Source organism: Cuculus canorus, chromosome Z (genome assembly GCF_017976375.1).
Source record: "Cuculus canorus isolate bCucCan1 chromosome Z, bCucCan1.pri, whole genome shotgun sequence".
NCBI lineage: Eukaryota > Metazoa > Chordata > Aves > Cuculiformes > Cuculidae > Cuculus > Cuculus canorus.
The window spans coordinates 57,100,044-57,125,485 of NC_071441.1; the positions used below are offsets into that span (position 1 = coordinate 57,100,044).

Here is a 25,442-nt window from a genome sequence, read left to right on the forward strand (position 1 = left end):
CTTCTTTATTAAAAAGTACAAGATTGTTTGAGAGGTGAGGCAATACTTGGTGAGGATGGTACAGTCTGGCCTGAAGGAAATTTATTTTAGTTTTGGCTTACTATTTTTAAATATTAATTCTGCACATTCGGGCCTTATTTTGTGAGAGTAAATTAATCTATGAAGAAGAAGGACTAGCATTACATTAATTTGAAGTAGTTTTTTTTTTAAAATATTGAATATATAAAATGCATTTATCTCCAAGTCATGAAAGAATCCTCTGATTTTTGTTTTTCTTCTTTTTTTTTAGCATAGAACAGTGTCTTAAAGACCTGCAATCAGAAGTAAATGAAATATGTAATGATGAAATACTGCAAAGTACAACTGACTGTCTTCAGTGGCTCAACAACTGCGGTTTTACCTCTCTTAGACCTTCTTCTACACACCCCAGAGAGCTGATGGAGTTCCTCAGGACCCTGGTAAAAATTGTTTACTAAAGACTTTTAACACTTTGGAAAGTTGTTTATTTGATTGGGGTGGGGGTTGTTGAGGCTAATTGGTTGTCTCATTCTTCACTGTGGTGAGGATAGTTCAGAAATTTTAGTATAAGGCTTAGCACTGTTTTTATGTCCACAGCAAGGTGTTACGTTTCCTTCTCATCGTACCTTAAATAGGCAAACTTGAGACAAAATCTTTTCACAACTATACCACGTGTTCAGCACTGCTAGGACTGTTTTCTAAACACACATTGATAAAGAGCATCTGAAGTCACTGCCTACACTGAGCTGTTACTGTGACTGCTTGTTTTTCGCTTGCTCTGCACTTGTATCAGTATAAGTTTAGCTCATCTAATTCAGATTATTGCCCTTTGTGTGTTACTTAAGCATTATCTTCCTAACTGCTTTTTCTAACTAGAAATGTGGGAACTACATCCATTGTCCTAGGAAACAACTAGATCTAACCAGAAATCAAATTCCACTTCAACAACAACATTCCATCATTTTATAAGGCAGTTCTATCCAAAATTTTTATTAAAACTTAACCCTAGAATATATGTGTGGAAATGGGAGGCTGGAAAATTGAGTTGGCTGGATAAGCGAAGGATGACCTGCAAGTTTGTATATAAGCTATGTATAAAATCATAGAATAGAATCACAGAGTCATTAAGGTTGGAAAAGACTTCTAAGGTCTTCAGGTCCAACTGTCAGCCAACCACCACTGTGCCTACCAAACCATGTCCCAAAGTGCCACTTCTACACGTATCTTTATATGATGTGCAAACAAGCGTCGAAACAAATCAGCAGTGTCCAGTGGATTATCCTTTGTCACTTCCATGCCATGATTTAGCTGTAGGACATGAACACCTTTGGGCTAAGATTGGCTGTACTGGCAGAGGAACACTTCTGTGGAGAAGTGATTTTCTCATTTGGGACTACCTCCTGGCTGGAGCTTAAGCCTCATCAATTCACTAAGAGTTTTTTTAAATCTTAAATATGGTTGTTTATCTTTAAGTCACCCTTGAATCCACTGGATATCAAGCTGTGTCAAATTAGGAAGTCATCTCTAGAAAACCAGGTCTTTAATGTGGTGAAGAAGTGAAGTTGTCCCCTCCTAACAGCAGTCATTGGTATGCAAGTTGTTGTTAATAAACACTCCACACAAGGTTGTCAGAGACCGCTACACATCATACTTGATCTAGATGAAATGAGAGAATCCCAGAAAATGCTGACTTATGAAGCCTTTATTATTCCTGTTAGTCCAGTTATATCTTTAGTTAAACCCCCTCAGAAGAGGCTATGGCAGTGATGACTTCGTTGTGTCCTTTCCCTCCTTTCTTCCTTCTCCGAGGTCTATTCAAGCCATATACCTGAACACCAGGTGGCGGCATTTGTTTGGGAAAACCCGAATCTCCCCTTTTCTGGAATACTTTGGGTACATTTTACAGAAAATGTGCTTTCTGGCTTTTCAGCTTCCCAGGAGCATCGTGACAGCATGATGGTCTGGCTGTGGGCTGCTGAGTCCCGTTGAGCCTTGAGAATGGCTCTGTGGCAGGCTGCTAAACAGACAGCAAAGTGTGAGAAGCCTTAAAGCCTAAATTCTGCACAGCTTGTCAGGAAAAGATCTGTGGAGCTCAATCCAGCCTGTTTGTAGATGAAACTACAGAGGAAAAATGTTTATCTATTAGTATAGACAATCCATCTGTAAGAAGTTTTACTCGCAGTAGATCATCTATAAACATATCTACATCTATCTACATAGCTCAATAAACATATCTACAGTAAAGTTTTATTCAATAATACTCATCATTAGTGCAATTATTACAATTTGACCTTCCTTAAGTATCCATCTATTGAACTAATGGAGTACTCAACTTAGTTTCTCACTTGCAGGCTTTTAATAAGTATCATATAGTGCTTCTTCAATAACAGTAGCCTTCTTTCTACTTTAGAACAATATCCTTATTCATTGTTATCTCTTATTATGTGTATTTATTTTGTTAGGGCTTTTGCTTATCTTTTAAGCTGCTGGGACAATCAAAACAAATAGTGCATAGTTCTGTATGTGCTTTGGCTGAAGTGCTGTATTTAGATTTATAGTTAGCATGTTATTCTTTCTCATTCATTTGTGAACTGTCTTGGAAATAATGAGAAGTTCTTCATGAAGCCCGGAAATGAGAAATCTCATCATTCTGTGTAGTTTTTTGTAATTCTAAATATTTCAAATATTTGAAAGCTGAATATGTGCATGAACATAAATTCATTAAATTCTGTACCTGTTAAACTAACAGCAAAAATCTTTTTATTTTAACAAAATCTTTATCTTATTGGATTTGTTTATTGATGTGATATGTAGCTTTCTATCGTAGGTAGCAGTCCAGTTGGCAGACTGCAAATCTTTTCCTTTATGTTTTTGTTACTAACTTTCTGTGCTCAGAAAAGGACTTTTCATGATTCTCTGAAACCTTTGGATACTAATTTGGATCTTTTTTCTCTTGAAAAGTTTTGGCATTGCCTTTTGAAGTATTTTTGCAGATTAATTTTCAAATAGAAAAGCCTGTGTTAATACAGGCAGTGTTCAAAGAGACTTGATGACACCGTGTTTTCAGAGCTTCAAAGTTCACTTCAGGAGCTCTTTTTCTGACTAACACTATGTCTAAGATGGCATCTGCAAGCTCGCTGTTTTTAATGCTTTAGTTTAAGTTGCAAAGGGCTTGAAACAATACTTAGATTCATACTGGCTTTCATAAATAAAGATGTTTCTGCTTAACCTTAAAAAACAGCTGTAGGGATTTGCTTGGAAGACATTTTGGGTTCATCAGCCCAGAGCATCAGTTTCGTTCGCTGTTTTAACAGCTTCACTTGTTCTGTTAATTTCCGAATACGTTATTTGGGCATGATTCATTAAAAAAAATATTAAAAAAAATCAGCCCTTAAACTCCAGAAGTTTATCTGTGGAGATTCAACACAGTGGTTAGTGATTAGGGTTCCAGTTTACACACAGACACATTCTCTTTAAGGACACAAAACTTTATAGAATACTTCAGTAGATAATAAAAGAAAATCAAATCAGCCTAATGTGTATACATGTTAATATGTATGATTTAAGATTTTAACTCATTATACATATTTCTATCACATGCACGTGCTTTTATAGGATGATATTTGACTGATAATTTGCTTTATTACCCTCTGTGCCACGTGTTCCCTGCTTTTAAGTAAAAAACTCATAGAAAGCATTCTGAAAGACATAAAATGGAAGAATAGCTAGTCTATTATTTTTAAGACTTTTCTTTACGCGACACAATCATGCTCTCTGTCTAGAATTAGCTACTGTGGCGCAAGTCAATTTTTTATTTTTCATGATGGAGCACACCAGAGTAAAGGGCAATAGGAAGGTTAACCTCTTGGGTTTTTTCCCATAAGACGGCAGCAGTTTTGAATCAGGAACAAAGAATAGCAGTTCTGATACTGAATTTTTTGTGAGTAAAGAGCATGAGAGGAACCAAAAAAAAAAACCCACTGAAATTTTTGTTGTGTTTTTTTTTTGTGATTTTAAAAATTTTATACTGATAAAAACTTGCTACAGTAGAAAGAGAGAACATTTTATATTGGAAATAATTATATTTAGGCAACAGTATAGTCAACTTTGATTTATTTTCTCTTCTTCAAAACAAGAAAATAAATAAAACTAATAATTTTGTCGATTACTTTAGGTTAAATAAATCAGTAGTTCTGAAGGTGGATGGCTGCTGGCTGTTTCTTTACCAGCCTTGCTAGGATGGTACATAGGTGGGAGACCCAGACAGAGGACATGAATGGAAACAACAACGCTTTTCTCTGTGGGAAAGAAGCGATAGGAGGTGGGGGTAGCTGGTGCAAGAGCTTCTAGGTCCTGATTTACTCAAGGCTTGTTTGCTTGGCTCCTGAAGCCCAAAAACTCAAGAGGACCACCAGTATAACTGGATTTTCTTGTGGCTGTGATGAGGAAATCTGTAGTCAGCTCTAGCACAGCTGGAGGACTGAGAGCCACTCTTTACAAATAGAAAGTTGGTGGGCCTAGAACTGGGGCCACAGTCAACCTGCAATATGGAAAATGTTGAGAATATGGGAAATGTGGTTATAACATCAAAGTTTCTCTGAGAAAGGAAGGGGATTTTGGTGTCCAGTGGCCACAGAACTTTGGGGTTGTCTTCTACTCACATAACGGACGCTCTTTGTTGAAACAAATGTTTCATCTCATACACATTAAGGAAAGCTGCAGAGTGCTGCGTAAATTTGTGCCACTCTGGACCGAGTACGAAGCACTGAGGTAGACAAGAGGATCTGCTCTTTGCTGCATGGCCTATTGCATATATAGCAGCTGTAAGGCTAGATATCCTGGCCCTGGGCTAATAGGGAGCCCTTCAGGCTCAGGTAAAGTAGGGATGGTAAATGCACCCGTGTGGTTTCACCTGCTTTCTTAACAGGCTTCCTTCTTTTTCTCCAGCCGATGTAGCTGAGATGTGTTTAGACATCATTATAATGTTAATGTGTCAGTCTGCATCTTGGTTCGACTGGATACACAGCTTATTGTGCTCTGCTCTGTGTGATCTGAGCCTGTTCAACAAGTTCTTAACAAGTTTTAATTCTTTAAGGGGATCCTGGGAAGATTATTTTATCCTTAAAATTGCCTTATTGGTGGTTGCCTACTGAGCCAGAACATAGGAAGGAACAGTTTTTCATTTCATAAATTCCTATTCTTGGTTTTATGGGCATAACCTGTCATTATCTGTGTAAATCTTGAGTAAATTTTCGTAGTATATTATTGCAAAGATGTGTATGGACCACATCAAACAGGCTGCCAAGGCTTAACTACTGAGCTTCTCAAAGCTTTTTTGTATTGTGGGTTACAATAGATTGAGAAAAGAGGTCAAGGATATAATAAGGTTGGGAAGAGGAATGTGTTTTATTGGAGCAGGTAGACAAGGGGATGGAATGATGCATAAATCCCTGGGGAAACAGGCTTTGTTATTTTTATTGTTTATATAGCAGTTTGAGTTGCTTATTGCTGGTAAGATACTTAATGCTGGAAACAACTGATACTTTACCAGGAAGCCATTAAATTCCAGAATTAATAAAAAATTTCTAAAATGCTGTCTGGTTTGCCTTTGTTAGCAAAGCTTGCTGAAGGACGAGCAAAATCAAGAAGAAATGATACTTCACTTCCTTCTGGATCTCTCTAGTCAGTGTGGCGTCTCATTTCCCTGCACACCAAGCGGGACATCTTTTGAGTTAACTGCTTCCCTTCATGCTGTTGAGGATGATTCGACTATGGATGTGAAATCTCTCTGGGATGATGTGAGATTGCATCTTCGACGATTTTTGATAAATAGACTGCAGTGTCAAGAAGAAACAAGTACTAATGCTTTACAACAACAAGTAGAGTTTAAAACCCAGTGCATACAGCAACTTTTGTTTCTTTATCCTGAATCAGAAGTCTTGGCCAAGTATCAAAATATGCAGCATAAACTGGTTAGTGATCTTCTCCAGAACTGTGTTTTGTCAAGTTGCGGTGAAACCAATTTTGATAAGGTGGTTCACGGTGTCCAAAGTTCTGTACCTACATTGTGCACTATGATTAAAGAGGATTTCTATGTATTAAGTGGAACTATTGATCCGTCTGCATCAGTGAAGTTTATTAATGAGACGTACCTGGATACCATCACTGATGAAATGACAGTTCTTCTTGAAAGACTTTGCGAGCTGCAGTTCAAAGAAAATGCTCTACATATAGTTAAGGCAAACAAGATTTCAAAGAAGCATAGAGGAACAGTTCACGCTGTGGGTTAGTAGCCTTATTTTATGTTCCTTGTAGTTAGATATTGTTTTAATTTTGCTACTTTTTTCAATATATTTGGTTATTTCTTATGAAGAAAGAGGGCTCACATTATTAATTACAGCTTTATAGTTTCACCATTTTACTGTAGTTAAATTAAACTGTCAGAATTGTGATGATAAGGGTTTTAAAGTAAGAAAAAGTATCTGATGTTTATGTATGTAGAAACTCCATTACAATTCACTGGATAACATTGTCATGTCGTAGTCATTTTTTTCAGTCTAACTTATTCCAACTGCTGAAATGTACAGAATAGTACCACAGAATGATTTGGGCTGGAAAGGACCTTAAAGCCAGTTCCCCCCCGCCTCTGCCCCCCTCTGCAGACACAAAACACTAAAAGTTTAGAATCATGTGAAAGATACAGAAACAGGAGAGAAATTGTAGAAGCATAGAATCACAGAAGGGTTTGGGTTGCAAGAAACCTTAAAGCCTATTCAGTTCCAACCCCTTGTCATGGGCAGGGACACCTCCTACTGCATCAGGCGCTCAAAGCCCCATCCAGCCTGGCCTTAAACGCCTCCAGGAATGAGGCAGCCACCACTTGTCTGGGCAACCTGGGCCAGGGCCTCACCACCCTCATCATGAAGAATTTCTTCCTAATGTCTAATCTAAATCTTCTCCCTTCTATTTAAAACCACTCCCCCTCCTCCTATCACTCAGGCCCTCATAAAAAGTCCTTCCTCGGCCTTCTTGTAGGCCCTTTCAGGTACTGGAAGCTGCTCCAAGGTCTCCTCACAGCCTTCTATTCTCCAGGCTGAACAACGCCAATTCTCTCAGCCTGTCCTCGTACAGGAGGTGCTCCAGCCCTTTGGGTTGTAAAACATATACATACCATGAGCCAGGTGATGATTTGCTGTGCCTACCCAGGATAAAATTACACTCTTTTGAGTTTTAAAATCAATATACGTGCTAAGGTAAGTCAACTAGAAATTCCACTGGGAGAAATGCAGAGATAATTTTTCAACAGAACCTGAAATATGGACGAGTATGTGGAACATATAAAAGATAAGGTGAGGGAAAAGGCATGCAGACAAATAACATGACAGGATGAGAAATTTAACATAAAGCTGATGTATTAGTGGGATGGAGTGTTGGTGGGTAACAAGGAGATGAAATATCAGAAATGTTGAGTTACAAAATAAATGGCAAGAATTGCATCTTCGAGTTATATAGTGAGACGGGAACTGGTAAAAAGATTCACTGACAAAAAATTACTTGTATGGAGCTGGGCATTTGTGACTTGATATTTATTTTAGTCTAAAAAGAGCTTACAAAGGTGGAGAAGCTCAATTATCTTCATTTTGCATGCAAGACATGGAAATTAAAGTGACTGTAAGGGTGGGTTTCTGAAAAAAACACGCCTCCAGGTGTGTTAAAGCCATTCCTCCTCATCCTGTCACTCCAGGCCCTTGTAAAAAGTCACTCCCCAGCTTTTCTGTACCCTCTCTGAGTACTGGAAGCTGCTCTAAGGTCTCCCTGGAGCCTTCTCTTGTCCAGGTTGAACAATCCCAGGTCTCTCAGCCTGTCCTCATAGCAGAGGTGCTCGAGCTCTCTGATCATCTTCATGGCCTTCTCTGGACCTGGTCCAACCCATCCGCGTCCTTCCTGTGCAGAAGACTTCAGCGCTGGACACAGGGCTCCTGGTGAGGTCTCACCAGAGCAGACTTGATGGGTAGAATCCCCTCCCTCACCCTGCTGGTAACACTTCTGATGCAGCCCAGGATACAGATGGCTTTCTGGGCTGCCAACAGGTGTTTTCCAACCTAAATGTTTCTGTGAATCTAACTATTCTGGAAAAAAAATCTACATAATAACTATTTTTGGAGGTTTATAAAGGTGGACAGATTCTTAGTGTCAACTGGCTTGTAACTCTTATAAAATTCTGATAGTTTTGCTGCCCTCCCAACACTGACAGTGGAGATCTGTGTTTATACATAGTTTAACTTAAAAAGCAGCTTTAATAGGATACCTGGACAGTGATACCCAATTTGGTGAGTATCAACACAAAGCGGTGCTGCATATGGGAAAAGAGGAGAAAGGAAAAGAGGGTTTGGTTTTTTATTTATCTCAAAGACAGTTATACCAGTACTTATACCTTATTTTTTTATGCATGTTGTCTCTGCCCTCTGGGAACTGCCAAACAGCAAAATAATTTAATCTAGGACATTCAGTTGGGTTTTCCAGAGTTGAAAAAGGCTTGTGTTTCATAGACTTATAGAATGATGGAATGGTTTGGGTTGGAAAGGACCTCAAAGCCCATCCAGTTCCACTCCCTGCCGTGGGCAGGGACATCTCCCACTGGATCAGGGACTAAAAGTCCCATCCAACCTGGCCTTGAATACCGCCAGGGAGGGGGCTTCCTTAGTCCACTCTCAGGGAAATGTGGGTTTTGGTTTGTTATTGTTGTTTGTTTGTTTGTTTGTTTTAAGTGAGAACTGCTGTAATTGATCCTATTGTATTGGAGAGGGAAAAAGTAAAAGACAAAACAATGCTGGAACCTCAGAAAATTTTATATAGATGACCTACTTCTGTCAGGAAAATATAGGTAGTCTATAATAAGTGTTAACAGAGATATAAATCTTTAAAGTATTTCATATACAAACACCTATTTGAGAAGTAAGAAATTAACATTTTTGTTTTCAGACTGTGTTAGAACAGTTATTTGTCAAGTAACATGATGAGATGATATCCATTTATCAGGACTGAGGATGCGCATGGTCTGAGAGAGAAGCTGGCAAAATGGGATGTGAAAAAAAGGTGAATTCTTTGGAACTTGGCATCTTGGACTGCCACCCACGGTGGAGGCTGGTGGTTTTGTATTATAACTTGATCTTGTTCCCGGTTAAATCAGTGACTCTTGATTAGCCATAACAGTTCAGCTGTTAGTACTTGGGCTACTTATTGTATTAGATTTTTATGTAGCATGGGTCATAATTTCTCTATGTACTCTCTGCACATCATTGATGTTTCCAATCTGAAAAAATAATATCTGAGCAATGTTCCCTGGCCGTCCCCCATATATTTCTGATGGTATTTTATAAGATGTTGTTTCAGCTTTTCTATCAGATTAATTCTATATGTCCGTCAAAAGTTCATTTAATAATACAGTAACTGAAAAAATACTATAAAAAATACATTTCTTTTAACATACTTAGCATGTAAGGAATTATGCAGACACCTGGTTTTGACCTGATGTCTTGTGATTTTTTTCCTTTAGTTTCCACTGTGGTATTTTTCAGGAATTATTTGCGGTAATCTGTTAAAAGTGGATTGCACTTTTACACTTTTGAACCTTTTTTTTGTGTTTCCATGTTTACAAAAATGTTAAGCTAGTTTAATCAGGCATTACCAACCTATCTTAATCCTTCCTTAATCCTGAAATAAATATCAAGTCACAAATGCCCAGTTCCATACAAGTAATTTTTTTGGTCAGTGAATCTTTTTACCAATTTCCATCACTTTTAAATGAAGAAACAGCTGCTCTTATAACTGATAAGACATCAGCCAAAGAAACTTAAAACCCATGAAATTATAGGCATTTTATCTATTAGTGGAAGTTTTTCTTCAATTTTATGTGTAAATGTGTGTGTATACTAATTAAACTGCCTTTTAGTTTCCTGTTGTTAAAACTACCAGAGCTTAGAGCTTTCAGTTTTCTGGTTTGTGACGTATTCAAATTCATTGGCTTAGTATTTTCACTTAGTCACAAACTTGCCAGAGAACCTTAAAGGGAGGGGGTTGTCCTGCTCTGCTTCGCACTGGTTCGGCCCCGCCTTGAGCACTGGGGGCAGTTCTGGGGCCACAGGGTAAAAAGGATTCAAAGCTGCTGGAGATTGTCGAGGGCACAGAGCTGGCGAAGGGTTTAGAGGGGAAGCATGTGAGGAGTGCTTAAAGTCCCTAGGTCCATTCAGCCTGGAGAAGAGGAGGCTGAGGGGAGACCTCGTCGTGCTCTGCTGCTTCCTCACACAGGGAGAAGGAGGCATTGAGCTCTTCTCTCTGACCCAAGGGAATGGCAGGAAGATGCCAAGGGAGGATTAGGTTGGGCATTAGAAGCAGGTTCTTCCTCCAGAGGGTGGTGGAGCACTGTAACAGCTCCCAGGGAAGCAGTCACCAAGCCTGACAATATTCCAGCAGCATTTGGCCAACACCCTCAGACACACGGCGTGAACATTAGGGTGTCCTGTGCAGGGGCAGTAGTTGGACTCGATGATCCTTGTGGGTCCCTTCCAACTCAGGACATTCTATGACTCTATGATTATCTCCATTCCTTGGTTTCAGGCCCCTTTCCTTACATTTGGCTGAATAAGCCTTTGTGGATCCCTTCCAACTCAGGTCACTCTATGATTCTATGAAATAGGCTCTCAAATCTAATGGTATTGTTCAATAAAATATATTTTTAGTACATTTATATAATTTATTACTTTTAAAATATTAAATGAAATTTGTTTTTAAAACCTGAGGCAATACATAGTGTGTTCATCAAAATCAACAGTCGAATATTTTTAAGACAATATTTTTGCAAAGTAGAGGTAAGCTGAAGTGATGCAGAGATGACAAAGTGCATTTTTACCTACAAAGTTAATAAGTCACCTCCACTGGTATGTTTTAATATTAATCTTTTACACTTTTACCTGAGTATACTATCCTCTTAGTTCTGTGTCCAACAGGCTTCCTTTCTCTCTTCATTCTCCAGAGTATGAATAACTTCCACTCTATTCAAAACATATATATTGAGGTGCAAACTGTGATTTAAATTATGATGGTTTTAATTTATTATCTCTATTCATGAGTTCCTAAAAAATAGGTGGTGTTCATGGGACATTTAACCTGAATATGGCTTGTGTTCAAACTTGAAAAGAAAGACTGAATGGGAGCTGCATTTGTGCAGAACAGGAGCTGCATTTGTGCAGGAGAGTTGAAAGCAAAAAGAAAACAAGCTTTCGAGTAACTTCTTAAAGTAAGAGTTTGAGACATTAAATTAAAGTACTTCCTAAGGAAAATCTGTTTTGGGGTCACTTATCCTTACTTATATACTTATCCTTGCTTACATTCCCAGCAATTTGCTGCCCAGCTAACTTGAAGCACGAGTTTTGGGTTTTGTACATTTGACTTAAACGTGATTTCTTCTCTACATTCATGTGCACGTGGCTTTATTTCCCCTAGTTTATAATTTCCTCTCTTTGAAGTAAAGAACCTTCATTTCAGGCTTGTTTTATCCATCTATTTAATTTAAAATCAGTTGGTTCGTGATCTCTTGAGCCACGACTATTGCCTACAACCAGTCTTCTGTGATCTTCATCTTATCTATCAAAAATATGCCTAAAATAGCGTGGGTACCTACTGGTTTAGTGACTCTATGATGAAAAAAAAACAGTTATTCATGTCTGGGAATAATTAAGACTCAATAATTTTAGTATAATTTATTCTCCCATTTACATCTGGAAATTAAAGGATCCTAGACTTGGTTTCACATAATTAATAGTTATGTCTTCGCACCTTCTTTGAGATTTTTCCAGAAGACAGTCTTTAGCAGATAATTTATAATGTTCATGTTGTAGATAAAATTGCTTTTCTATAGTGTTTTCTTATCTGTGGTCCATTGTTGAAATCTCACTTCTGAGAAATACCAGGAGGGATGGGGGAAGTGGTCACTTTGCTTTCTGAAATGCTGGTAAGGCTTGATAATAGCACATCCTGCCTCAGCAGTTCAAGCACAGGGAGCACATGGATCTGTTAGAAGAAGTCCAGAGGAGGCCACAAAGATGATCTGAAGGTTGGAGCATCCCCTGTATAAGGAGAGGCTGAGAGAGTTGGGGTTGTTCAGCCCGGAGAAGAGAAGGCTCCAGGGAGACCTTCTAGCAGTCTTCCAAGTACTGAAAGGCGCTCCAGGAAACCTGGGGAGTAGCTCTTGATCAGGAAGTGTGGAGGTAGGACGAGGGGAAATGGTTTTAAATTGGAAGGGGGAAGATTAAATTAGACATTAATGAGAAATTCTTCATGATGAGGGTGGAGCGTCCCTGGCCCAGGTTGCCCAGAGAGGGTGTGGAAGCCCTGTTCATGGAGGTGTTCAATGCCAGGGTGGATGGGGCTTTGAGCAACCTGGAGCTGTCCCTGCCCATGGCAGGGGATTGGAACTGGGTGTTATTCAAGGTCCCTTCCAACCCAAAACATTCTCTGATTCTATGATAAGTTCATTATATTGCCCAGATCCTTGCATTAATATGAGCAAGTTTTAGTTATATCTCTAATGTGTTGGTAAGTGTCAAACATTTTAGAAATTCAAAATTGTAAAACTTAATTACAGAGATTTATTTAATGTTTTCATTAACTTAAACTTTAAAATATTTGATGACCTACATACCTATTGTAGTGACATTATAAAGACAAAAGTAAAGGATAACAGAAACTGGAACTTCACCTTCTTTGCTTCCTTTCACATTCTTCTCTTTTCTCACTCCAGCAAGCCCACAATAACCTGCTTATCCCTTTTGATGAACATAGAATCATAGACTTCCCTGGGCAACCTGTGTCAGTGCCTCACCACCCTCATCATAAAGAATTTCTTCCTAATGTCTAAACTAAATATTCCCTCTTCCAATTTAAAGCCATTCCCCCTCATAATGTCACTCCATGCCCTTGTAAAAAGCCCCTCCCCAGCTTTCCCCTTTCAGTACGGGAAGCTGCTCCAAGGTCTCCCTAGAGCTTTCTCTTCTCCAGGTGGAACAATCTCAGCTGTCTCAGCCTGTCCTCATAGCAGAGTTGCTCCAGCCCTCGGCTCATCTTCATGGCCTCCTCCAGATCTGTTCCAACATGCTGGTGTTTATGCACAACCGCAGAAGCTAACGTGTTTCCATTGTGTTTCCGCTTGCTTGATATCTCCTCTTCTCTCCCATTTCTGCTCCATTACCTGCAGAGAGCATGGTAACACAGCTTTTGAGGGAACGGGGGATCAGGGCCTGCTTAAAGCAGGATACAGAGTGGTTGGTGGAGGGAATGGTAACTTACTCAAATGGTCTTTGCATCTGCTGAGCTTGACTGTACATGATGGTGTATGCCACGATCTTCCCCATATTGTATGCAAGTGAAGCAAAAAATCCTTCCGTTTCCATCTGTGAAAGATGGGGAAGTAACATCTATCCAGTAAAACCATAGCACTGCCCTCTTATGTGTATATAACACATGAAGACGTCAGCAAAGAGGACATATGGAATGAGTAAAAATGCAGATGTCATTATTCGATTTTTTACTTTATAAATGCCATATATTCCTAGTTTTGTCTTGCGACCCAAACAATGTTGAAATATTCAACTCATTCGATTGTCACCTATTTAAAATAGACAGTGAGATCAAGTGCACCCTCAGCCAGTTTGCAGGTGACACCAGGCTGACTGGTGCAGCTGTCACACCAGAAGGACAGGATCTCATCCAGAGAGACGAAGAAGTGGGCATGTGATAACTTCATGAGGTTCAACAAGGCCAAGGGCAAGGTCCTACACCTGGGTCGTGATAATCTGCTGTTTCAATACAGGAAGGGGGATGATGTAATTGAGAGCAGCCCTGTGGAGAAGGACTTTGGGTACTGGCAGATGAGAAGCTTCACATGAGCTGGTAATGTGTGCTCATAGCCCAGAAACCAACGGTGTCCCAGGCTGCATCCACAGAAGCATAGCCAGTGGGCTTGAGGGAAAGGATACTGCCCCTCTGCTCCTCTCTTGTGAAACCCCACCTGGAGTGTTGTGTTCAGTTCTGGAATCCCCAACACAAGGAGGATATTGTTGGAACAGGTCCAGGGGAGGCCATGGAGATCATGAGAGGGCTGGAGCCCCTCTGCTGTAAGGACAAGCTGAGAGAGTTGGGATTGTTCAGCCTGGGGAAGGCTCCAGGCAGACCTTAGAGCAGCTTCCAGTACTGAAAGGGGCTCCAGGAAAGCTGGGTAGGGACATTTTTACAAGGGCCTGGAGTGACAGAATGAGGGGGAATGGCTTTAAATTGGAAGGGGGAAGATTTAGATTAGACATTAGGAAGAAATCCTTCATTATAAGGGAGGTGAGGCCCTGGCCCAGGCTGCCCAGAGTAGTGGTGGCTGCCCCATCCCTGGAGGTGTTCAAGGCCAGGTTGGATGAGACTTTGAGCCCCTGATCCAGTGGGAGGTGTCCCTGCCCATGCAGGGGGTTGGAACTGGATGGGCTTTGACGTCGCTTCTAATGCAAACAGTTGTATGATTCTGTGAATATAATGGAGCAAACAGGTTTGGCTGAAATTTGTAACAGGAGGTTAAAATCTAAAACCAATGGACACACAGATATGATACAGATTTCTGTGGTTGCCTTTGTTCTTTGGGAAGCCTTTATAATTTTGACAGCCAAAACAAGATCCCATTACTCAGGGGAAACAAAATAAATGTCTTTGCATTTCATATAGGAAATAGTGTGTTTCATAGCCTCTTTGTCACATAGTATTTATTTCTTATCTTTGCAAGTATTGTATTTGATGTCTACTGCACAATTATATTCAATGGAAATGTGAGTAGCACTGAGGAGAAAATAAAACCATCTGTTTGAACATACAGAGCTGAAGTTTTAATAAAAAAGAGGTTTTCTTTTAAAGGCCATATGCACATAATACCCTACAACCACAATTGTGTTTCTAGTGGGAGAATGACATTTTCATAAAGATTACAAAAGCATTAAGCTTGTTACTTTTTAAGCTTATAGTAGGGGGTAAGATAACAGTATCTAAGTTACTGAAATGTCAATTGAACTGACAGAAATTCAAAGCTAGTACCATGCCTGAATACCTTCCTTCTTTTTAGACCAGTTGCTTGAAATTACTTATTAATCCCATAATGTGAAGACAGGCAGTGAAATCTCATTATTGACTCTTTGTCAAATTGAAAAGATGCCTATTCCAGGATTTTATCAGGTGTTTAGTTAATAAATTATATGAAGAGTAACTTTACTTTTCTAATTATTTATATATTTTAAAACATTATATTCTTGATGCTCTTTTGGGTTTTGGTTTTGTTTTTTTTCATTCTGTGGTGTCCTAATGAAGTTCTTCCACTTCATCTTTTCCAACAGGAACTCCAATGTGTTTTCTGAATTCTGTAGAGGTTGAAAGGGGCATAATCCCATTCCTGATTTTTTTTTCCTTTCAAAATATCCACAATTAGCAAACAACAACTAATTATCTTCATTTTTGCTCTCTCAGCACACCTGCATGTTCATCCTCAGCATGAGGAGAGCATTAACTCACTATGCCCTCCAATTATTGCATTCTCCTCCCAAGTTTAAAAGATGAAAGTGATTTACTCTCCAGTCTGACACTTTGTGAGTGGTCAGAGGTCAGTTCCAGATTTATATACTGCAGTATTCTGTTTAATAATAAAAAAGTGACAAAAATCTGAGAGAGAATTACTAAGCCAGGCTCTCTTTTACTTCAGAATATATGCCTGTATGAAGAAAAGTGTGTAGAACTATCAGAGTTAAGGCTTCAAAAATGTCTTTTAAAGGGGCTCCTGCAGTATTGATTGTAAAGGAAGTTGTTGCAGGGGTCTTTTCGATGTATGCATCTACCATCACAAGATAACTAGATGGCCACAGCTGTGATTTTTGTAAAGACAGAGAGCCTCTTCTGTCACAGAATGAGTGACAGGGAGCAAATCTAACCTTAAAAGGGCAAAATTATTTTGGTCAGAATTGTTTGGTTTGTGAAAAAAAGAAAATGTGTTTAAAATGCGGGGGTGTCACATCCACAAGATGGACGTTGCTTGCAAAGTTGGGACATGGGTCTCCTTTTCACTATGCTTTAGGCTTTGAAATTTTAAACACCTGTCTGTCTTCATACAAGAGGCTGCTGTATCTACTGAGTTTATGAAAAACATCTTTCAGTCATAGAATAAAACTCATAGAACAGTTTGGATTGGAAGGGACCTCAAAGCCTATCCAGTTCGAGCCCCTGCTGTGGGCAGGGACACCTCCCACTGGATCAGGGGCTCAAAGCCCCATCCAACCTGGCTTTGAGCACCTCCAAGGATGGGGCAGCCACCACTGCTCTGGGCAACCTGGGCCAGAGCATCCCCACCCTGACAGGAATCCCTGAAGTCTCATCTCAATCTCCTCTCTTTTAGCGGAAAACCATTCCCCTTCAACCTATCTCTTGCCTTAGCTGATCAAGAGCCTCTGCCCAGCTTTGCTGGAGCCCCTTTCCATACTGGAAGCTCCTCTAAGGTCTGCCTGGAGCCTTCTCTTCTCCAGGCTGAACAACTCCACTCTCTCAGCCTGTCCTCATACAGGAGTTGTTCCAGCCCTCAGAGTCATTTTATAATGCTTTTCACTATATTTGCTGGTTATAGCAATAAAATGGATATGTTCCTATTTGTTAATATAAAGAGAATAAGGTGGTTATAACCCAGTCCAACTTCCTAGTTAGGATTTAGTACCCTGGAGATGTTTAATACCCCAAAACTTTGTGGACTATCTGAAATTGGATCAGTTACTGGTCTCAAGTCTTTCAAGAAGAGCTTATTCTTCCTCTGCTCATCCTCTGGCTACGAGCCACATCTTCGTGTTTAAGTGCAAGGGACAGTGTACTGATTTGTTGTTCATGTGTGGGGAAAGTCCAGCATTCCTATAACACGGAAATTAGATATTCTGTTACATGCAGAGCTATCGTCTATAGAGAGGTTCTTTAAGAGCACAGTCTCAGCTCAGTGAGTAGGAACCTATGTGTGTTCTTCCATGCTGATGTATGTTTCTTCGTTTGTGTTCTAGTCTTTCTACAGAATATTTGTTAAAAAGGTTATTTTTGAATCTCCAAACTTACTTCTCTAGAAGTTTTAAAATGGCACTGTCTGCTCTTTTTTTCTTTGCTCCTAGACTTATTTCTGATTTTGTAGAAGGATTCATGAGACATTGGTGATGACTTTGCCAAAATAGGGTTTTGAAATGTAAAGAGGTAGGAAGCAGAAATATGAGTATTCATTCTAGGTTTATAAGTAATTTTTTGAATGTTTTCTTTTATTAGAACAAAAGCTGTCACCATCTGCCTGTGTCATATCATGGAAATTCCAAGGAGTAAGAGAAGCTAAAGCGACAGAGGCACTTTAATCTATTATTTAAGGAAATACATAATATCATGCGTAGACTACACAAAGGAATGATGAACACTTGATAGAAATTTCTGATTGGTTGAAAGTTCCTAACAATCTAATTTTAATATAGTGGGTCTGATGTAATGAACCAATCTGTGAAACACTCAACTGTTCCACTGTGAACGTAAATTGAGGGGATAGAAATGAAGCTAGCAGACATGTTTACATTTGCAGACATCACAGAAATTGAAATTAGATTAAAATAAATATGTTAATTACTGGGTATTCAAATACAAATTACAATTGTCCTTTATCAGCAAAGTATTTTAAATGGTTTACAGGAGAACATACTTCTAACAAAGTTAAAGTTCATGAGAAAGTTTGACAGACCTGGCAGAACTTAATTTCTCTTTCAGGAAAGACTGAAGATAAAATTCTTAGACTTCTTCAAGGATTTCTCTGTTTCAAAATAGGTGCTGTCTCCATTTAGCTACAGGCTCCCTCAGTTTTTATGCTTTCTTTAAACACCGTACTTTGGTGTTTTCCCTTTATGTGAAGACTTCAGATAATGCAATGACTCAGCCCACAGAGTACACAAGAAAATTCAGATAGCATGTGTGGAACCATGGTTTCATTCAGTACTGCAAAGAGTAGCATTTTGTCATGGGATAGTTCTTGCAGTTTCCTAACGACGTCGTTTGCCTGCATTCACTGCTTCTGAAGAAATTGTCTTAAGTACTGTGAACAACCACAAATATAGTCTTTCTACAAGTTTTCACAGAATCTCAGAACACCAGGTTGAAGGGGACCTCAGGGATCATTTGGTCCAACCTTTTACGTAATGCACAGTTTAAATGAGATGGCCCAGCACCCTGTCAAGCTGAGCCTTCAAGAAGTCCAGTGTAGAGGAATCCACCACTTTCTGGGGGAGATTATTCCAATGTTTAACTGATTATATTAATCAATAAAGAATATATGGTATTTCATTATTAGCATAATTTTCAGAAAATGGTGGGATACCAGCTGCTAAATTCCTTATAGGAACCCATTATTACTTAGTTTTAATTCAAAAGACTAGATAATTTGTTTTCATTTGAATTCTTAAAGTGTCATTTTATACCAGAAATTGCTCTGTGCAATCAGAATGTCTTGCGATTTATTAGAAGATATATGTATTTTTTAAAATTTAGGAGCAGGATGAGGCTCTCTTTCAGAGCAAGCTGAGATAGGCATCTGTGTATAAAGCAGTTTTATTAAACGTTACTACCGGGCACTCCATCCTCAGAGCACTGGAGGAAAGCTCTGTCATTTGTTCAACAGAGTTGTAAAGTAGCTGTGTGCTGTCAAGGAGTCAGATTGGTGAGATGATTTGCTTAAGATGACTACATAAATTTGTTGTTGGAGCATGATCGGATGTTCTCGCTCTCCAGCCTGTGTTTCTAGCACTGGCCTAACCCTTCATCAGTTGGTCGGTGAACATGATTTCCAGTGAAGACTTCATTTTGACAGGCCTATACACGCTGTGTTAACAAAGGACTTAAGCATTTGTTAGCTACCTGATACAGAATCAACCTTCACGTTGAGGTGAAAACTGATCTCATTTAGCTGGGAAGATATTATGGAGCGGATTTGATTAAAATTTCATGTATAGCGAGTCTCTTTCAAAAGATTAGTGTAGTCTTCGTTGAGGTTGTTTAATAGCTGGCGGTGACATATCTCTTTCCATGACAGACACACTCTCTTGATTAAATATATGCAAATTTATACATGCTCCCATGTTTATACATAAGTTGAGATCCCTTCGCTGCATCTTTTTGACACATGCACAGTATGGATGTATAGTATAAGCACTTACAAAAGTCACAAGTTAATGGTGATGTCTAATAAGAAAATGTTTGCTATCTTTAGATCTGCAACCATTTTTTAAAAAAAGAAAGGGACAAAAATGAGCCGACAGGCTTATGTTTGCATAAGCTGCTCTATCGGATTCTCCTGGCACCCCTGGGTTTCACTGGAACTCACAGGGAGCTGTGAAGCAAGACAGGTGTTTAAAAAACCTTAAACACTGGGGTAGCAGTTTGCATCCCTGCGGTTTCCTTTGCTGTGCTGATAGTTCTTTATGGGTCTGTCAGTTTCAATCAGCAGAGAGCACATGTGATCAGTATATCTGATAAACTTGTCAATGCTTTTTTAAAGCAGGATTCCCCAACCTATTCCACTCAACTCTCCTCCTCTCCTTCCCTTTTTCATCATTTCAAGTAGAACCTTGATAAGACAGAGAGATGTCACAGGCAGCTGTGTATAGCTAGCTAAGGCTACAACTAATTTGTGCAGGAAAAAATTAAATCAGGAGGTAAATTATTTCATGATTGCTCATTCCCAACAGAGTTGGGCATCATTCTGAAGAAAATATCAAATAATTGGTTTCAGGCCATGTCAGACACATGCAATTCCCTTCACTAATGGCTATGTGAGGTAGCACTGGGCCTCAGGGGTCACCAAGGAACTGAAAATAGCTTAGTTCCAGGCACAGCAATAGAGAGACAGAGCACATAGGAAATGAAGTGGCAATAAGTGCAATCTATAGGGGAAATGTGCTTCACTTGGAGTTTAATATATTGGCTGGGAATCTGGCAGTAAGCCATGCAACAATTGTTTACCTTTTTGTCAGCATCTGCATCTGTTCTGTTCTGTAAACGGCACTTAACTTTCAGTCAGTAAATGCTGGAATCAATAACAACTGTTAAGGGATTTCCTTCCTTTTTTTTTCATATTCCATAACACACGTATGCTACAAACAATGTTTGCCTTAGATTAACAAGGAACAGGCATTAACAGGGTCAAAGGGATTTGGTTGGGAACATTTTATAGCTTTTTGGGTTTACACTAATTGTATCTGTGTGATTTGAATGTGTCTTGTAACCTATCCAAATTAAACTGTTAAAAAAATCCTAGTATGCAGTAATGAAGATGATTTTTTATAATTATCTTAAGTACTGTGTATAGAAAACTGCTGGCACTGTTTGTAATAATTCAGTTCTGCGTAATGTTGTGTATTACATCTGCTCCACAGAAATATTAAGTTGCCTCTTACAGAATGAGGAAATTAGTGCTTATATCCAGCAATACTAATTATTGAAACCTAGCAGTTACATTAAAAAAATATACACCAACAAGCACTTTGAAAGAACTATGAGCAGATGTCCATAAAAATTGAATGTACCAATTCTAAACACAAGTGAAAGAGTAATGTAGTTTATATACAAGCTCTGCTTAGGACATGGTGTGCAGATGAATGCTGTCATAAATGCAAGATTGTTATAATAGTTATGGCATGACTTAAAAGTTAATATCTCTGAGAGCTGAGGAACACATTATTGTTAATGGAATTTATGTGTGTAACACCCTTTGCACTGCTTTGAAAATTTACCCCTTGAAATATCCCTGTGCACAGTGAACATGAGAAGCTGAGCTTCTGTTGCTTTATTAGGCTATTTGTTTTCAGATTTTAACAAAATGTTAGCTCCATTTATGAAAAGGCTTTATTATTTGTACGCAGGTTGTAGTTAGACTTTTAAGTTTAATATCACACTTTTTCAATTTTCTTCCTCATATAGCTTTATTGCGTGAAATCCCTGACATCGCTTTCATCTGTCCCTTGTAGAACAATATTGTAGATCTATCTTATATGAAATTAAGCCTTATAAATGGGGGCAGGGGAATGATATTTAATGTATTGGGAAGGTATTTTATAGTAAAATTGATTAAAAGGGTTTTAAACCCTTGGTTCCTGCTGAGGGAGAAATCCCCACTGTAATCACTGAAGAAGACAGTCATCAGGTTGCTTCCCAAGGATTCCATTGTGAGTGGCAGAAGCAGTTTAGCTCTGTGGCTCTGTACGCTGAGCAGTAAGGCTAATTAATCTGAGAGCAACGCTGTCGTAGTGTAGCTGTTCTTGAACATCCACAGCCAGCTCACCTATGATGGAGGGATTTCTGCACCACACTTTACTGTGCCTCATCCCTGGGTGGGTTGAAATGATCAGGTCTAGCCACTCAGTTTTTTGAGATGTTGTGAACACCACATTGTTTAAAACATATAAGGTGCCAGGAAAAAAAACTCACTAAAGTTACTTTAGAGTTATGGGATTCATTTATATGCATATTTTCTTATGCCTTTTGAGATTTTAAATGCTTCCAGGCTATAACCAAGGAAATTGGAAACACTTTATTTAATGGTTCAAGAGCTACAGCTTTGAGGAAAGTACCACTTCTGAAACTTGCTGTAAAATCACAAGTGAGCAGGTGTACACAGGTCATTTAGATCTAGCACAGCCTTCTCATGCTGCTTCATTTGTAGAGATGAGGGCAAATCTTTTTAAGTGTAAGATAAAGGCAGATGTCTTGCTACTGAATTTAAGTATTTAGGAGAAGATCAGGTACTATGATCAAGAACTTCTCAATGTGTGACTCACTCTGTGTTGGTTCAAATATGCTTTAATTAACTTATAAGTTGGATTAGAATTCATACAGGCATTTCTTAACTTCAGCACTGGTGAAGTGAAATTCTCTAGTACCATCTCTTTTTATTCCTAAGGGCTCCCAAATGGTCACAGTATTTTGCAGAAAATATCTTTATATATTATATACATACATAATAGAAGACTGAAATTCATTGTTCAAGACATGATGCATGTACACTGAATTTAACCTTGCTGTTTGAATGATGTGGATTTTTTTTAGAGTTAATGCTGGGTAGGATTAGCTCTACAATGTATTTAATTAATCTTATTAGAAGATGATGTTTAATTTAACTTATAGTGCTGCAACATTGTCCCTGATTTCACTAGTAAACTCTATGTGCTTCTTTTTACAGTATTTATACTGTTTCACTAGACTATGTCCTATAGAGGCATAATTTTTAGCTGTCAGTATAGAAAAAAGCAGAAAAGACTTAGAGAAGGACAACAGGGTTATAAAAAATGTAAAACAGCTTCCATGTAAGGAGTAATAAGCAAACTGCTATTCTTCAGTTTGCAAACAAAATTAAGATAGCAGTATATGATAGATGTCTATAAAATTAAGGGAAGCATTATTAAAAAAGAATTAATAAAATAAACGGGTTCAGTAGTTGTCTCTGCAGCCCCCTGAAAAGAGATTGTAGTGAGGTGGCTGTTGGTGTCATCTCCCAAGTAACAAGTGATAGAATGAGATGAAACAGCTTCAAGTTGTGCCAGGGGAAGTTCCGATTGGCTATTAGGAAAAATGTCCTTTCTGACAGACTGGTGAAGCCCTGGCAGAGGCTGCCCAGGACAGTGGTGGAGTCCCCACCCCTGGAGGGGTTCAAAATACATGTGGCTGTGGCACTCTGAGGCATGGTTCAGTAGGCACGGTGGTGGTGGGCTGGTGGTTGGACTGGATGAGCTTAGAGGTCTTTTCTAACCTAAATGAGTCCATGATTCTATAATTACTAATGAATGCCACATGTCTCTGTGAAGCTGCCCAAATGTAACTGGTCAAGAGGTGGGTAAGCTCTGAGGGAAAAATATTGTATATGCTTTCCTTGTTATATTTATATTTAGTTTTCCATTGTCTGTCACTGTCTGAGCCCAGGATGCTGGGATAAAAGACTCTGTAGTTGAGCCCATTATAGCTACTCTTACAGTATTATGCTTATATGTTTACAATATGTAAAGATTCTCATTCTTTAGCCACCCCTATTTGAGGTGTCTGTAATTTTTCAAATTATATATATATTTTACACTAACATTTCTTATAATTAGTATAAATGAAAATAATTTTCTACTGCTCTCTGTTCTCAGGATTTTAAATTAAAAATTTCAGTAAAGATACCATTTACTTATTTGGTGAGTTGTGTTTTTCATACTTCAAGAGAAGTGTGGAGTTATGCATTTTTATTGTTTGTTCGTAGAAAGAGTGGTTTCCCAGTCAGTTAGGTTAAAATTGGTTTCAGTCTACCATTTCAAGCCTAAAATGTAAGAGGAAGAATAATTTAAAGCAGCATGCTTATCTGCAGTTTAGAAGTTCTGAGGCCAAAGAATGCTATCAAAATTCTAAATAAATAGCTATCTGAATTCTCTGTGTGTGTAACTTTATCTTCACAAAAACAATTGCTGGTTTTGCTGCTTTCTGATTAATCGTTTTCAGAAGTGTATCAAATTGTGATGAGAGTGCTCACATTTTGTAGGGTGTGTTTGTACTATGTGCTCATCTCCAATTATCAGCATCTGAATCTAAATATTTAATGTTAACCCAGTCTCATCATTTGTGCCGTGAAAGAGCAAAACCCTATGTGTGATACTGATTCTTGCCTGTTTCAGCAGAAATTTGCTTTTGAATGTTACTCATGCTCTTTTTATCCAGGTTCTCTCATAATCTCTCCAATTGCAGGAGAATTTTCCAGTTTGAGGAAGAAGGGGGGAAGCAAGTAATAGTGGGATGACCTTTACAAGAATTACAGGTTTGAATGATTCAGCAAAATAGCATAGGGCATCCTGTGTTTCAGTGAATTTTGGTTCTAAATTACACAGGAGCTGAGTAAACTCCCTTGGATTTAGAACAATTGAAAATGCAACTGAACAGTTTTTCCACGTCAATGATAGAACTGTTTTGGCTTAAATTTACCAAAGAACCTGGATTAATTGCGTGCTAAATAATGCAAGACCCAGGGATTTTATGTTAAGATATTAAAACATCTTTAGAATATACTGAGAACTAAATTTAGATTGCATAGTAGGTAAGGATAGAACAGAGGCTTAGGTTGTTTTGAAAGGCTGTATAAAAAAAGTAGATCAAGCTTGGTTTGTGCTTTATTATTGATGTACGTTTATCATAATTTAATACTGTCTTAATTTGGAGAATGTGGGACCTGGAGTGACCTGCTTATTTCACGTATTTTTATGGTTTTTACTACCAGGCCTTCACCTCAATCATAGCATCATTAAGAATGGAAAAGACCTCTAAGATCATCTAGTTGAACCATCAGCGCAACCGCACCGTGCCTAATAAACGATGTCCCCAAGTGCCACATCTACACATTTTTTGAACCCCTCCAGGGACAGTGACTCCACCACTTCCCTGGCCAGCCTCTTCAGGGCTTCACCGCTCTTTCAGTAAAGACATTTTTCTGAATATCCAATCTAAACCTTCCCTGGCGTAACTTGAGGCCCTTTCATCTCATCCTGTCACTTGCTACTTGGGAGAAGAGACCAGCAACCACCTTGCTACAGCTTCCTTTCAGGGAGCTGCAGAGCACAATAAGATCTCCCCTCAGACTCCTCTCCCCTGGGCTAAACAGTCCCAGGTCCCTGAGCTGCTCCTCATGAGACTTGTTCTCTAGACGCTTCACCAGCTTCATTGTTCTTCTCTGGACGGACTCAAGCACCTATATGTCTTTCCTGTACAGCTTTTATAACTTACGGTTGTGGCACTGGTGCCTTCATTAAGGGCTTCTTCTCAGGTGTGTAATATCTACAATGGCCATATTTTATTCTTAGCCTTCACAGCGTTTGAGGCTTTCCTGCTGCTTTGAAAGCAGCTCTGCATTTGTTGTTTTTTTGATGTCATGAGGCTTGGATGAGATCTGAACAGAAACTTGAGATCTCATGTAGTCTCTAACCCCTCATTTTGCAGGATGGTTGATCAGCTAGGTCAGAGTCCCCATCCCTACCTCTTGAAGACAAATAGTATCCATCCAGACACAACCAGCTAAATGGTCTCTGGTAAGATGCACGCTGTCTTTCTGCAACAAGTGTGATGTCCTTCAAATCTTAGGAGACTTTCTTCAGCCTCAATCCATTCTGCTAAAGTGAAAGGCCAGACTTGAAAACAAGTGTCCTTAGTCCCTTTAATGCTGTGTGACTGCATCAACTGCCTTGGCACCAGCATAGTCTGGCAAACCTTGCAGAATTTGAGAGAAATTCAACATTAGTTTTATCTAGGCCACTTTCTTCTATAAGTAAAGCTCTCAAAGA

General features: G+C 38.9%; 1 protein-coding gene across 5 annotated transcripts in view; it reads left to right on the plus strand.

The window, feature by feature from the left end:
* Nucleotides 1-25,442, plus strand: part of KIAA0825 (KIAA0825 ortholog) — a 279,595-nt gene that overhangs the window by 55,064 nt on the left and 199,089 nt on the right. For all 5 annotated transcript variants that reach the window (XM_054054846.1, XM_054054849.1, XM_054054850.1 and 2 more), the window contains 2 exons: nucleotides 290-458; nucleotides 5,634-6,303. In XM_054054846.1, the coding sequence (XP_053910821.1) occupies nucleotides 290-458; nucleotides 5,634-6,303 (839 nt within the window). The remainder of the gene's footprint in view (nucleotides 1-289; nucleotides 459-5,633; nucleotides 6,304-25,442) is intronic.